The 14,111-nt window shown below is 36.5% G+C and overlaps 1 protein-coding gene across 1 annotated transcript in view; it reads left to right on the top strand.

Moving 5' to 3' along the window:
* The window catches only part of LOC137634906 (microtubule-actin cross-linking factor 1-like), a 1,614,628-nt gene that overhangs the window by 215,946 nt on the left and 1,384,571 nt on the right, over positions 1–14,111 (top strand). The window contains exon 35 of the mRNA XM_068367453.1: positions 1–640. This exon is cut by the window's left edge and continues 1,850 nt beyond it. Within this exon, the coding sequence (XP_068223554.1) occupies positions 1–640 (640 nt within the window). The remainder of the gene's footprint in view (positions 641–14,111) is intronic.

Genomic DNA, 14,111 nt, shown 5'->3' with positions numbered 1-14,111 from the left:
TGTACCTCTAGAAATGCCCTTTAAAGTTCGTGTTTCAAGTACCCCAGTATGTGATGACTCTCTAAATCAAAGTAAGGATATCTCCTCAGAACTTTCAAAGAAAAGCAACCTTATAGAGAAAAAATCTTTTTCTGGAAAAGACAAAAACAATGATAATAAGGAGCAAGGATCTGCTCACTGTGTTCAAAAAGTTTCGGTTCAGAGTTCACAGGTAGTACATGGGATGACTTTAGTATCATCAACAGAAAATCGATTACCAGAGGCAGAAGAAGCAGTTTTAGTTACCCTAATATCCAGATCAAGTTCTGCAGAAGCAATTGCTACTGACTCAGAATCCACAGAGAGTAAAAACAATTTAGTGATGGAGCAGGTAAGAGAAGAAAAGGCAGAGGCAGATACTGATGATGATGCACCGGACTTTGATAGAAACAAAGAAGATGACATAATGCATAAGGAAGGACTTGAAAAAAATGTGGATCTGAAGCAGCATGACACCATTTCCAATAAAGTTGCCTCTGCTCCTACATCTTTTAGTTCAAATAGTTCTTCAGATGATGTTGATACAAAGAAGACAAGACGGCCTACTGTAATTGAATGTCCTGTTGGGCTCAATGAGGAGTTGCCAAGAACAGATGTGAAGGTAAGTTTCATTCATATGATCTGTGTTATATTCCACTTGTTTTATTTTAGTTTTATTTTATGCTGAGTTTGTAGGTGTCATTAATTTTTTCTAAGTGTAATAAAACAGTCACATTATTGTCTGAAGGCAGAATATCCTCTTTTGGTGAAGGTTACCACTCTTTAATCTGCTACTACCACTGCTTTAGCATGATGAATCCCCCCTCCCACCTGGCCTTGCCCATTTTTATATATCAGTCTGTAGCATCCTTTTGGGTGTCTTCAGACCCTGTGCTTCCTCTTTGCTTTCAGGTAATCCCAGCATGCGAGATAGACAACTCTTCATTAGACTCTCTTTCTAAGCCTGCTGCTGCACACTGGTCTTTGGTTACTCCTACTATCTCACCTGTTTCTTCCGATCACACTGAGCCATCACTATCTGTCATTCAAGATATACATAGCATTCAGATGATAGAGAGTACAATGCCTTCAACCTCTAGTTCTCAGACCACTGTAACTCATTCGGCAAGTGGGATGTCATCATCCATGATGGACTTTTTCTCCAGACATAATGTCATGATCATTGACAAAGACAACAAAGAGATTCAGGAACATGAACAGATAACATTGCCCTTCCCAATAGCAGGAGTTATGCAGGAGAGTGATGTTTTGGAGCCCCTATCTGTAAAAAACATGAATAAGACATCTGAAGTTACAAGTGCCCAAACTGAAATTGAAAGACGAATTTCAAATGTATCCATCAATAATGAAACTTTTACAACTGAAATAGCTATGGATCTTATCCCTGATGTATTGCCAGGTAATAAGATATTTGGAACTGTAACAGAAGTGTGTCCAGGGACCATAGGAGAAGCAATAACAACACTACCTCCTAACATTATGGAGGGTGAAGGTAATCTACCACCCTCACAGAACACCAACAAGGGCAGAAATATCCCTATACATGTAGTTGAAGCATCTGATATGGAAAGTGGGTCTACTGTGGAGGTTATATATCAGATTGGAAATTCCAAGGAGAGAAAAAATCCTGTTGTTTTACTACCACTTCAACATAGTCCTGAATATACTGGACAGGTACAAGATTCTGAGACACTGAAGCGTAAGATATCAACTGCTTCTCAGGAAATAAATTTGTCTCCTGAGGAAGTTGCTTGTAGTTTTGAAGTGACGAGCGAGTCTACAAAATCTTTTGCAATTAAGAGGCAAACCTCTGTTACTGCCCAAGAAGATATTGATGATCATGTTATGATATGTCAGACTGTTCAAGTCTCTGATGGTACAGTAATTGGGAATGTAGATGACCTAAATCCAAGTAAATCAACAGCAATTATGGAAGAACTGTCTGCTTCTGAAGCTCAAGATGTGTTGATTACTATTAGGAATTCAGACTCGCTTAGAGAAGAACGTAAGACATCATCAGTTAGTTTAGTGGCTAGCAATGGAAATACTCTGGATACTGAACCAAAAGTTGCTGTTTCAGAAACCTCTAAAGTTTGTAGTGGATCAGAGATCTCAGGAGGTAGGAAGTTATCTGTTGCTGATAAGAAAATCGAAATAACACCCTTGGAAGTTCCTGGAGTATTAGCAACTGCTGGAGTAGACACACTAGCATTTGCTTGGGAGAGAAGTGTTTCTGCAACTGCACAGGACGGCTTAAATGAGGCTATCCTTGCCACATCACAAGTAATTCAAGGAGATCCTACAGGAACTAGTCCTGTAACTACTGGAAACCAAAATAATTTAGAAAAGAAGGCTTCTCTGGCTAGAGATGGCGTTGAATCATTTCGTATGGAAGTACCAAAAGTTGTTGTTTCAGAAACCTCTAAAGTTTGTAGTGGATCAGAGATCTCAGGAGGTAGGAAGTTATCTGTTGCTGATAAGAAAATCGAAATAACACCCTTGGAAGTTCCTGAAGTATTAGCAACTGCTGGAGTAGACACACTAGCATTTGCTTGGGAGAGAAGTGTTTCTGCAACTGCACAGGACGGCTTAAATGAGGCTATCCTTGCCACATCACAAGTAATTCAAGGAGATCCTACAGGAACTAGTCCTGTAACTACTGGAAACCAAATTAATTTAGAAAAGAAGGCTTCTGTGGCCAGAGAAGGCGTTGAATCATTTCGTATGGAAGTACCAAAAGTTGTTGTTTCAGAAACCTCTAAAGTTTGTAGTGGATCAGAGATCTCAGGAGGTAGGAAGTTATCTGTTGCTGATAAGAAAATCGAAATAACACCCTTGGAAGTTCCTGGAGTATTAGCAACTGCTGGAGTAGACACACTAGCATTTGCTTGGGAGAGAAGTGTTTCTGCAACTGCACAGGACGGCTTAAATGAGGCTATCCTTGCCACATCACAAGTAATTCAAGGAGATCCTACAGGAACTAGTCCTGTAACTACTGGAAACCAAAATAATTTAGAAAGGAAGCCTTCTCTGGCCAGAGAAGGCGTTGAATCATTTCCTATGGAAGCGCCAAAAGTTGTTGTTTCAGAAACCTCTAAAGTTTGTAGTGGATCAGAGATCTCAGGAGGTAGGAAGTTATCTGTTGCTGATAAGAAAATCGAAATAACACCCTTGGAAGTTCCTGAAGTATTAGCAACTGCTGGAGTAGACACACTAGCATTTGCTTGGGAGAGAAGTGTTTCTGCAACTGCACAGGATAGCTTAAATGAGGCTATCCTTGCCACATCACAAATAATTCAAGGAGATCCTACAGGAACTAGTCCTGTAACTACTGGAAACCAAAATAATTTAGAAAAGAAGGCTTCTGTGGCCAGAGAAGGCGTTGAATCATTTCGTATGGAAGTACCAAAAGTTGTTGTTTCAGAAACCTCTAAAGTTTGTAGTGGATCAGAGATCTCAGGAGGTAGGAAGTTATCTGTTGCTGATAAGAAAATCGAAATAACACCCTTGGAAGTTCCTGGAGTATTAGCAACTGCTGGAGTAGACACACTAGCATTTGCTTGGGAGAGAAGTGTTTCTGCAACTGCACAGGACGGCTTAAATGAGGCTATCCTTGCCACATCACAAGTAATTCAAGGAGATCCTACAGGAACTAGTCCTGTAACTACTGGAAACCAAAATAATTTTGAAAAGAAGGCTTGTCTGGCTAGAGATGGCGTTGAATCATTTCGTATGGAAGTACCAAAAGTTGTTGTTTCAGAAACCTCTAAAGTTTGTAGTGGATCAGAGATCTCAGGAGGTAGGAAGTTATCTGTTGCTGATAAGAAAATCGAAATAACACCCTTGGAAGTTCCTGGAGTATTAGCAACTGCTGGAGTAGACACACTAGCATTTGCTTGGGAGAGAAGTGTTTCTGCAACTGCACAGGATAGCTTAAATGAGGCTATCCTTGCCACATCACAAATAATTCAAGGAGATCCTACAGGAACTAGTCCTGTAACTACTGGAAACCAAAATAATTTAGAAAAGAAGGCTTCTGTGGCCAGAGAAGGCGTTGAATCATTTCCTATGGAAGTAGAATACATATGCCAAAAAAGTTTGAATGAACAAAGAGCTGTGCCTGAGATAGAAAAGGGCAATTTAAAAGAAATAGATAATTTCACAAATTTAACTGTCTTAGAAGGGACAGGTAATCAATCTCAGGATGCTTGTATGAGGGAAATAAAGATTTTTCCTAGGAAAAGTGATAAAGAGTTAATTCAAGATGCAGAGATTAACTCTGAAATCTCAGAAGAAGGTATACCTCTAGGTGGAGAAGCAGCATTGATAGACCCCACAAATTTTTCTGGGTATGAAAGTTATGTCAGATCGGGAGAGGGTAGTGATATGGATGTGAGTATTGATGAAATTGCATTTGTACAAGGCTTTAGGTCTGCCATGCCTAGTGGTTACACATACCGGACAAACACTACTGAGGAAGATGCTATGTCTGAAGCTTTGTCATATTATGATTTTGAAGCTTCAGTAGATGTCAAAGATAAGTATGGCGTTGCACTTACTGTTATTGGTACTCTTGCTGGTTCAGAGGAGCCTGGGAGTGAAGAGGATGAAAAACAAATACCTTTGGAGGAGGGAGGGGTAGAGGGAATGAAAATTGAACCATCATTTGATTCTCTTTTGAAAAGTTCACGACTCGGTTCAAGAGGTGCAAGTCTCGAGAATTTGCTTCAGAAACTTAATAATCAAAGTGAATCTGAAGAAGTTACAACAAATAGAGTAACATTTCTTACAGAATTACATCATGAAAAACAGAAAGAAGATTTGAAAGTAGAGGAAACCACAGGTGTAGGAATTCAAGATACTTCTGAAGTTGAAACACCTTTTGAGTGTACCAAACAGTCCAGAGATGTTGACATAAAATTAGAAACATTACAGGAAATAATTCCTTCGAAAACTGACAAAGAACCAAAGATAAAATCTGTAGAAGGGGAAAAATCAAAAGTAATGCTAATGGATCAGAGTTTAAAGGAAAGCAAGTTACAATATCTTCCATACAAGCCTCCAAACATTAAGTATGGCACAGTTGCTCCAAAAGTGGAGATCACTGATGAAAATATGAAACAAGTTTTAGATGAGACTGAAGAAATAGTAGTAAAGAGTCAATATATACCACCTATCCATACAAAGAAAAGGGAAAATGATACTCAGGAAAAAGAGAACAAAAGTATTACAGAATCACACCCACGCACATTTGATCATGGAATTAATGAAGAGAAGACTTTTGAAGGATTAGAAAATCCTAGTCAATCAGAAAAACTCTTAATTTCAAAGGAAGTAAAATATCCATTAGATGTGCCTGTGGTAGAGAAGATATTAACTAAGAAAAGTCCAAAAGCTTCACATATATGCTATGTACCTCATGTTCCTTTAGTTACTGAAGAAAGTAAAATAGAAGAGGAAACTGTTACTTTAAAGTGTGCTTTACCAGCAGACTATGTACCTTATGATCCTATGATAAAGACCTTAGAATTCCACCAAAAAGATATAAAAGTAGTTCAGGATATTAATAAAAGGCAGAAAACATCTTCAGTAATATCTGAGAAAGGTAAGATTCATCCAAAAGTAAGTGATGAAGCCAAAAGCTCTTCTCTTTCTGTAAATATAGAACAGGAACTGTCAGTAGACTCCAGTGATATACAACAACTACACCAACAAGTGCACAAAACATCTCAAGACCAAGAAGAGGAAAAATCATCAAGCAAAGTTGGGGCTTATTCTCTGAAAGAAAAGAAAATTCATTATGTTCCATATGTGGCAATTCCAGAGGATGCCGTTCTTGAAACCTCCGCAGTTATTGCCCCAACAAAACAGAAACAAGAAACTGAGTATTCGTCAGTAGAAAAGGCGCTTCATTCTGTTAAAGAAACTGCTATCACTTCAGATGAAGAAGATGGTGCTAGTAAGCGTACACCTATCAAAATTAAGACAGCAGACATCAAAATCCACTATGTTCCTGCTGTCCCTGTTAATGAAAATAAAAATCAGATGGGTACTGATAAGCAGGAAAATTTAGTTTTAAAACAGCAGTCAAAGTCTCAAAAATCCAAAGAAATATTTGAAGACTCAAGAGTAAAAGCTGTAGCTGAAGCACAAGTTCATGTCTCTGCAGATGAACCAAAGAAAGTTTTGTTGGACAAGGATATTCATTACGTTCCATATGGAGGAGCTGATGTTAAAGCGATAGCATCATCATCAGGAGCACGCCCAAAGGATATTCACTATGTCCCTTACTCATCTGCAGATATTGCAAATTATGTTCCAGAAGAACAGTCAAAAATATCTTTATCTTCTCCTATGTCTCCTTCTGAGCTTGATGCATTAAAATCAGGCTCCTCAGATTTATATGAAACTGTAGTAAGTATATTGCACTTATATTTATGGCAAGGAGTGATGCATGGCCCTGATGCTATTAATCCCGGTTTTTTTAAAGAGAGGATGAGTCATTTTACAGTCTGAAATTTTTTGATGGTATGAATTGTTTAGCATCTCAAGATTGTGTTGGGTGTGACAATAGAAGAGGATTTATTTGATAACTTCAAGTTATACTTTTAAACTATGTTTTATAACAAGGCTATTGACCATATAAGATTGTATTTTGCATGTTTTAATTGAGAAGGAAATCTCTTACAAAATTCATCATATTTTGGTTCTTTGTTGTGAAAATGTAATTTGCTGTGGTTTGTAAATGCAGTGGCTTTTCTTTTTTTCACATTTTTAGTAAGTCTGAAAAGCTCATGCATCTTGATATTGGAGGATTCTGTTGATAAAATATTTTGAAAAGGAGTGGTCGATGATATTGGTTTTGTTTTACAAAACTGATACTAGATCAATGGAGAGGCCTATGTTCATGTTTGTGAATCATTTTCAATGGTTATATCAATTCAACTTTTTGTAATTTTTTGTCTTAGAATAATTCACTGTTCATGTTTGGGAATAATTTTTAATGGTTTTATCAATTCAACCTTTTGTAATTTTTTGTCTTAGAATAATTCACTGTCTTGAAATTTGAAATTAGTAGATTGAAGAACTCGGTTTTTAAATGTAAAATGTATAAATGAATTCCAGTTATTTTTATGAATTTATTTTGATTGTAAATAATTATTCTCTTATTTCTTCTTAATAGCTGATAATTGTAAATTTGCATACAATGATGTTCTTTTATAGTGTTAATGTGTCATACAATGCCTATATGTGGTGAAACACAAAGTGAAATGTGAAACTGACAAAAAATTGCTGTAGTAACTGTATGAAACATAAACACTTACCATGGTAAGTATAGTAGGATCTTGATAACATCATATGATTTTGTTCAATGATAAAATGATAAATGAATTACAAATTTCTGGCATTATATCATCAATCTCTGTAATTCTCTTTTCAGCTTTACCTTTATTTCATCATTATTGTAGTAAGACTAGCTTTCATATAGCTGTAACAAGGGGGGATTTCGTGGAAGTAAGTTGACACTAATGTAGTGGTGTTAAGTGAATATATAATGTTGCATTAGAACTATTACTACAGATACCCATGTTCTTTGGTTCAAAGTGATAAGTGTACACACATTAATTAATTACTTTTTTCTTGGTGGTAATAGAAACTTCTTTTTGGTAGGGTTCATAAAGGCCCGCCTCACCAGCTCCCATCAGTATGAAGCTTTATTCAAAGGAGGGACCTTAATGTGAGGTAGTGTTTTGTATATGTGAAACCTGGAATTGAAAACATTTGTTTTTTCATAAAAAAATCATTGGCCTAGAAAACTGAATAGGTATTTTAGGAATTAGGACTGCTAGAGCTTAGAGCTAGCCCGGAGCTGAAAGATAAGTGCGAAGGAGACTTTATGGACATCCAAGAAAAAAATATCTATGTGGTGATAATTCCAGAATAAATTCAATTAGATTGTTAGTGACCTACCAGGATAAAAAGACGGGGTGAGCATGTGAAAGGTAGGGTGTTTAGGATATGACTACTTTGTCTGCAGCCGCAAAAAAGTATCGACTTTATTTCCCATGGTATGTTTCCATGTTTGGTCTCTTGTTCTGATGAATGGAGTAGAAGCTATTGTGGCTTAAGCCTGTACAATTTAGTTTTAGTGGAACTGAAGTTTTGTTAGCAATAAGGATGGGCTTTATTCCCAAAGTTTTGTCAGCACCTGCTCTACATAGTAGAAAGGGATATAGGACAGTAGTTCAGACATTCACCAGTACATCCAGATAGCTTAAAATTGTAATGAACCAGATGCTTGCTAGTTATCATTGTTGTAATTAATCTGTGATAATAACCCATATATTTTTTGGTTACTGGCTATAACAAAGGGTATTATTATTGATGTTATTACAGTATTACTAACCAAGCTACAACCCTTTTTGGAAAAGCAGATGAAATCAGCCAAGGGCTCCAACAGGGAAAGCAGCCCAGTGAAGAAAGGAATTAAGGAAATAGAAAATAAACTATATATATGTAATGAATTGAAAATATAGAATATTTCAAGATCAGTAACAATGTTAAAAATAGACCAGTCATATATAAACCATAAAACAAGACTTATGTCAACCATTCAACAGAAATACATTTGCAAAAAGTTTGAACTTCTGAAGTTCTATTGACTCAAAAGCTATATTAGGAAGATCATTCCACAATCTGGTCACAGCTGGAATAGATTTTCTAGGATACTGTGTAGTAGTGTACTTTATGATGGAAAAGACATGGCCATTAGAACTAACTGCATGCCTAGTACTATGTACAGGATGATACAATCTGGGAAGATATAAATGCATTGGATGGTCTGAGGTATGTAAAATCTTAGGCAACATGCATAAAAAACTAACTGAACTCTGGTGCCAGAGATTAAAATCTAGATCTGGAATAAGGAATTTAAAAGACCCCAAAATTTTACCCAACAAAAGACCTAACAGGAGAACAGTATTCGAAACAAGGTAGAATGGAAGAGTGAAAACATTTTCTCAGGATAGATCAAGCATAAAAAATCTCAAGTCATTCTCAATAAGCCAATTTTTGGGAAAGTAAAGAAGAAATAGACTTAGTGTGCTTCTCAAAAGTAAATTTGCCCAACCTAGAATTTTAAATAAGTTGATATAGTTAGAGACATAGTCAATACAAATATCTAGAAATCAAGGAGCCACTGTCTTTAACTGACTTATAATTATACTGAGTTTTGTTAGGGTTCAACTCCATGCCCCATAATTTATACCATGCACCAATTTTAGCTACAGTAGATCTGTATTAAGATATTCAGCAACCATATGTCTGCATTCAGGATATGGAATTGATTAAAAGAGAGTAGCATCATCTGCATAATCAACAAACTTGTTTTCCAAGCCAAAGAATATATCATGCCTATATAGTATGAAAAGCAATGGGCTGAGAACACTACCCTGAGGAACACCAGATTTTACATTTCTATAGTCACTATGGTGCCCATCAACTACTCTCTGCAATCTATTACTTAAAAGGAAGTTGTCTTGATAAGTAACTTCCAAAAAGCAAAGTGTTTGATGGAGTTTAAATTGTACTATTGAGATTGTTACGGTTCAGACGAAGCTCCATACTAGAAGACAGTTTTGAAGAAATTCTATGTAGCATTATTGAAAAAGAGATCTCATGTCTGGAAAGGCTAAGTGACTCATTTATGTATACTACATGAGGGACAGTAAAAGCATAATTTTGGTGGGAACAGTAAATTTTTTATTTTACATTTAGGGGTACCAGCTAGAGCAAATTACTCTTAGTTTAAGGCTTCTTTCACACTGGCGGAGATTTGTCAGCTGTAGACAAGAGCTGGGAGAAACTTGGATTTATAATACATTGATTCCAATGAGACTGATTCCCTTAACTTCTTCAATTTCTTTTCCCTGTTTGAACATAATCATTTGAATCTATACTTTTTTTTTCATTAGAGCTTCGGTCAACTTTTGCTGGACCCACCTAAAAGGATCACTTGGTAAATATGTGGTATCCTGAACATTAAGACAAATAGGCCTACCTATTGCTAAGGAAAACTGAAGTATTGCCTAATCTATCTGCAAGAGGGTAAAACCCATAGTTTATTGTAACAGAGCTGCCACGTTTGTTCTCTTGATCAAAAGAGTACTAGTTCATTGGTCCTAGCCTCACTGTATAGATCCACCGAAAAGGATCACTTGGTAAATATGTGGTATCCTGAACATTAAGATGAATAGGCCTACCTATTGCTAAGGAAAACTGAAGTATTGCCTAATCTATCTGCAAGAGGGTAAAACAAATAGTTTATTGTAACAGAGCTGCCACGTTTGTTCTCTTGATCAAAAGAGTACTAGTTCATTGGTCCTGGTGAATAAGATAGAAAAGAAGTTTCTCCTTTAACCATAAAAGAAACCCTTTCTGGTACAACTCAGGAACATAAATGGTGGTCTACTCTTAAATCTGCACTCTTTGGTGTTAATGCAACAGTTCCTCCTTTCAGTCACTCACTGTCCAAAGGAAAAGGCAACCCTTTTGGCTGATGTTTTTTTGACAGTAAACAGAGTAGTGAAAAACTTGAACTTCCTCATTCCTGTTTTCCTGAGGCTAAACTTAACTAGTTTAGCTTTTCGATCTCATGAAATTAAAGCTCTGTTGATGGACCTTGATGCTTATGGAGGTGTAGACCCAAATGGTATTTTTCCTTTATTTTTTATAAAGACAGCAGATTTCTTAGCTCCAAAGTTATCTGTTATTTTGCGCAAGTTAGTAAGAAGAGGAGCTTTTAGCACTTGTTGGAGAATTGGTAATGTTACTCCTCTATGTAAATGTTATCTAAAGTTTTTGAACGTCTCCTGGCAGAACGTCTTGATAGGTTTGCTGAAGGTAATCATCTATTCCCTAGTTTGCAATTTGGTTTTCGTAAAGGCCTTGGAGCATGTGATGCCCTTCTTACAATCTCCATTGCTGTACAGAAATCCCTTGATTGTGGTCAAGAAGTTCGTATGATTGGCCTTGATTTTAGTGCTTCCTTTGACCGTGTTAATCATGAGGCCCTTGTTTTCAAACTCAAACAGTTGGGAGTGGGTGGGTGGGTCGTTTCTTAGCATTATAATTGATTCTTTTAAGTAATAGATCTCAAAGAGTTGTTGTTGATGGGCACCATAGTGAGTATAGGAATGTGATATCCAGTGTTCCACAGGGTAGTGTTCTTGGCCCATTACTTTTCATTCTATATACACATGACATGTGGTTTGGCCTAGAAAACAAGCTTGTTGCATATGCAGATGGTGCTACTCTTTTTGTATCAATTCCATCCCCTGAATGTAGATCTGGGGTTGGTGAATCCCTTAATAGAGATTTAGCTAAAATTAGTGCATGGTGCAAATTATGGGGTATGAAGTTGAATCCTAACAAAACTCAAAGTATGACTGTAAGTAGGTTAAGGACGGTGGCTCCTCAACATCTGGATCTCAGTATTGATAATGTTTCTTTAAATTTGTATGATTCTTTTAAAATTTTAGGTGTGATTCTCGACAGCAAATTTACTTTTGAGAAACACATTAGGTCTGTTTTCTTCAATTGCACAAAAAATTGGCTTATTGAGAAAGTCTTTTAAGATTTTCGGTGATAAATCTATTCTGAAGAAGTGTTTTAATTATTTCATTCTACCTTGTTTTGAGTTTTGTTCTCCTGTCTGGTCTTCAGCTGCTGATTCCCATCTTAATTTGTTGGACAGAAACTTACGGTCTACTAAATTTCTTATTCCTGTTCCAGATATTAATCTTTTGCACCGTCGTTCAATTAGTTCATTATGCATGTTACATAAGATTTTTCATAACTGACCATCCTTTACATTCAGATCTCCCTGGACAATTCTATCCTGTTCGTAATACTAGGCAAGTAGTTAATTCTAATAGCCAGGCCTTCTCCATCACGAGGCTCAATACTACACAGTATTCTAGAAGTTTTATTCCAGCTGTTACCAAGTTGTGGAATGATCTTCCTAATCGGGTAGTTGGATCAGTATAACTTCAAAAGTTCAAAGTTGGAGCAAATGTTTTTATGTTGACCAGGCTGACATGAGTCTTTTTATAGTTTATATATGACATATCTGTTTTTGACGTTAATAGTTTATGTATGACATACCTATTTTGATGTTGTTACTGTTTTTAGAATGATTTATTGTTAATTTGGTCTCATTATTTATTTATATCCTTATTTCCTTTCCTCATTGGGCTATTTTTCCCTATTGGAGACCTTGGGCTTATAGCATCTTGATTTTCCTATTAGGGTTATAGCTTGGCTAGTAATAACAAAAATAATATTAATAATACTGTGTTTTGAAAACATTTTCATTCTTTAGCATGGAGCTAACAAGATGAAAATGAAGAGGAGAAAGGCTATAATTGAGTGCATAAATCACTAAAGTTCTGGATAATTTCCTTTAAATGTCTATTCTTCTTCACCCAAGGGGTTATTGCACTAATTGTTCAGTGGACACTTTTCTCTTGGTAAGGTGGTAGAAGAGACTCTTCAGCTATGGTAAGCCACTCTTCTAGGAGAAGGACGCTCCAAAATCAAACTATTGTTCTCTGGTCTTGTGTAGTGTCATAGCCTCTGTACCATAGTCTTTCACTCTCTTGGGTTAGAGTTCTCTTGCTTGAGGGTACACTTGGGCACACTAATATATCTTATTTATCTTCCTCTGATTTTGTTAAAGTTTTTATAGTTTATATAGGTGATATTTTTTTTTTATGTTTTTACTGTTCTTTGAGTATTTTATTTTTCCTTGTTTCCTTTCCTCACTAGGCTATTTTCCTTGTTGGAGCCATTGGGCTTATAGTATCCTGCTTTTCCAACTAGGGTTGTAGCTTGGCAATTAATAGTAATAATAACTGATCAACTCTTGGCACTAGAAGCTCATTATGTAACCCTCTCACAAGTAGAAAGTTTTTTTTGAAGAACTTTGGTAGGGGTGGTTCTTCTGAAGTAAATCTCTGAAGTACCTGAGCTTATTGGTGATGAGTTCAAATCCCAGAAGATAAAAGGAAATCCTAATGCATATTGTACTGTCACATGCTCTCCATGACATCAGATGTCTGCAAACAACTTGATGAAATAGTCAATTAGTATGAAATTGTCAGTGTAATTTAATTTACATTTTCATAACTAAACAACATAATTATGTATTCCAATATTTTCCAATTAGGTCCATATCACTAGAAAACTACCACATTCAATAACCAAATTTTCATGAATGAGGTAATCGTGAATATATAAAGATTAAGCTAAGCATGCTTACTTTTTCCACAGAAATTATTATTAATTTTTGTGACAGTGAGTAATAAAGATTTACTTATCTAAATCTTCATCCTTGATCATTCCATATCCTTTTATTAAGGAAAAAGATTAAAATAGGTTTTATAGGTATAGGCAAGATTGATTACACAAAATAAATGACTAATGGTAATACAGGTATAGTAAGGAGTAAAAGTCAGAGAAAGCTGCAATAAGTTTTATTGTCTTCATAAAAGGGTGCTTAATGGCATATCAATTGTGCGACCATCTACTGCCCTGGATTTGGCTACCATCCTGAGAAAATGGCAAAATTTTTTGTGTGCAAACATCATGCTTGGGATTCACAGTACAGATAAAATGTTAATACATAAAATCTATCTATTTACAAAAGCACTTCCTCAATTTTGGGGGGTAGCCAACATCAAACAAAGGAATAAAAGGGGACCTTTCCTCTCTCCTCTCCTCTCCCAGCCTGATGAGGGATTCAGCTGAGTTTGGCTGGTACTGCTAGGGTGCCACAGCCCACCCTCCCCTGTTATCCACCACAAATGGTTTCATACGCTGAATCCCCTACTGCGGCTACCTCCACGGTCACCAAGGCAACTGGAGGAAGCAGCAGGGCCTACCGGAACTGTGTCACAATCGCTCGCCATTCATTCCTATTTCTAGCACGCTCTCTTGCCTCTTTCATATCTATCCTCTTATTACCCAGAGCTTTCTTCACTCCATCCACCCAAATCTTGGCCTTCCTTTTG

This window comes from Palaemon carinicauda, chromosome 45, assembly GCF_036898095.1.
Source record: "Palaemon carinicauda isolate YSFRI2023 chromosome 45, ASM3689809v2, whole genome shotgun sequence".
NCBI lineage: Eukaryota > Metazoa > Arthropoda > Malacostraca > Decapoda > Palaemonidae > Palaemon > Palaemon carinicauda.
The sequence above is the reverse complement of the archived record's forward strand: the minus strand, read 5'-3'. Positions and strand labels throughout refer to the sequence as shown.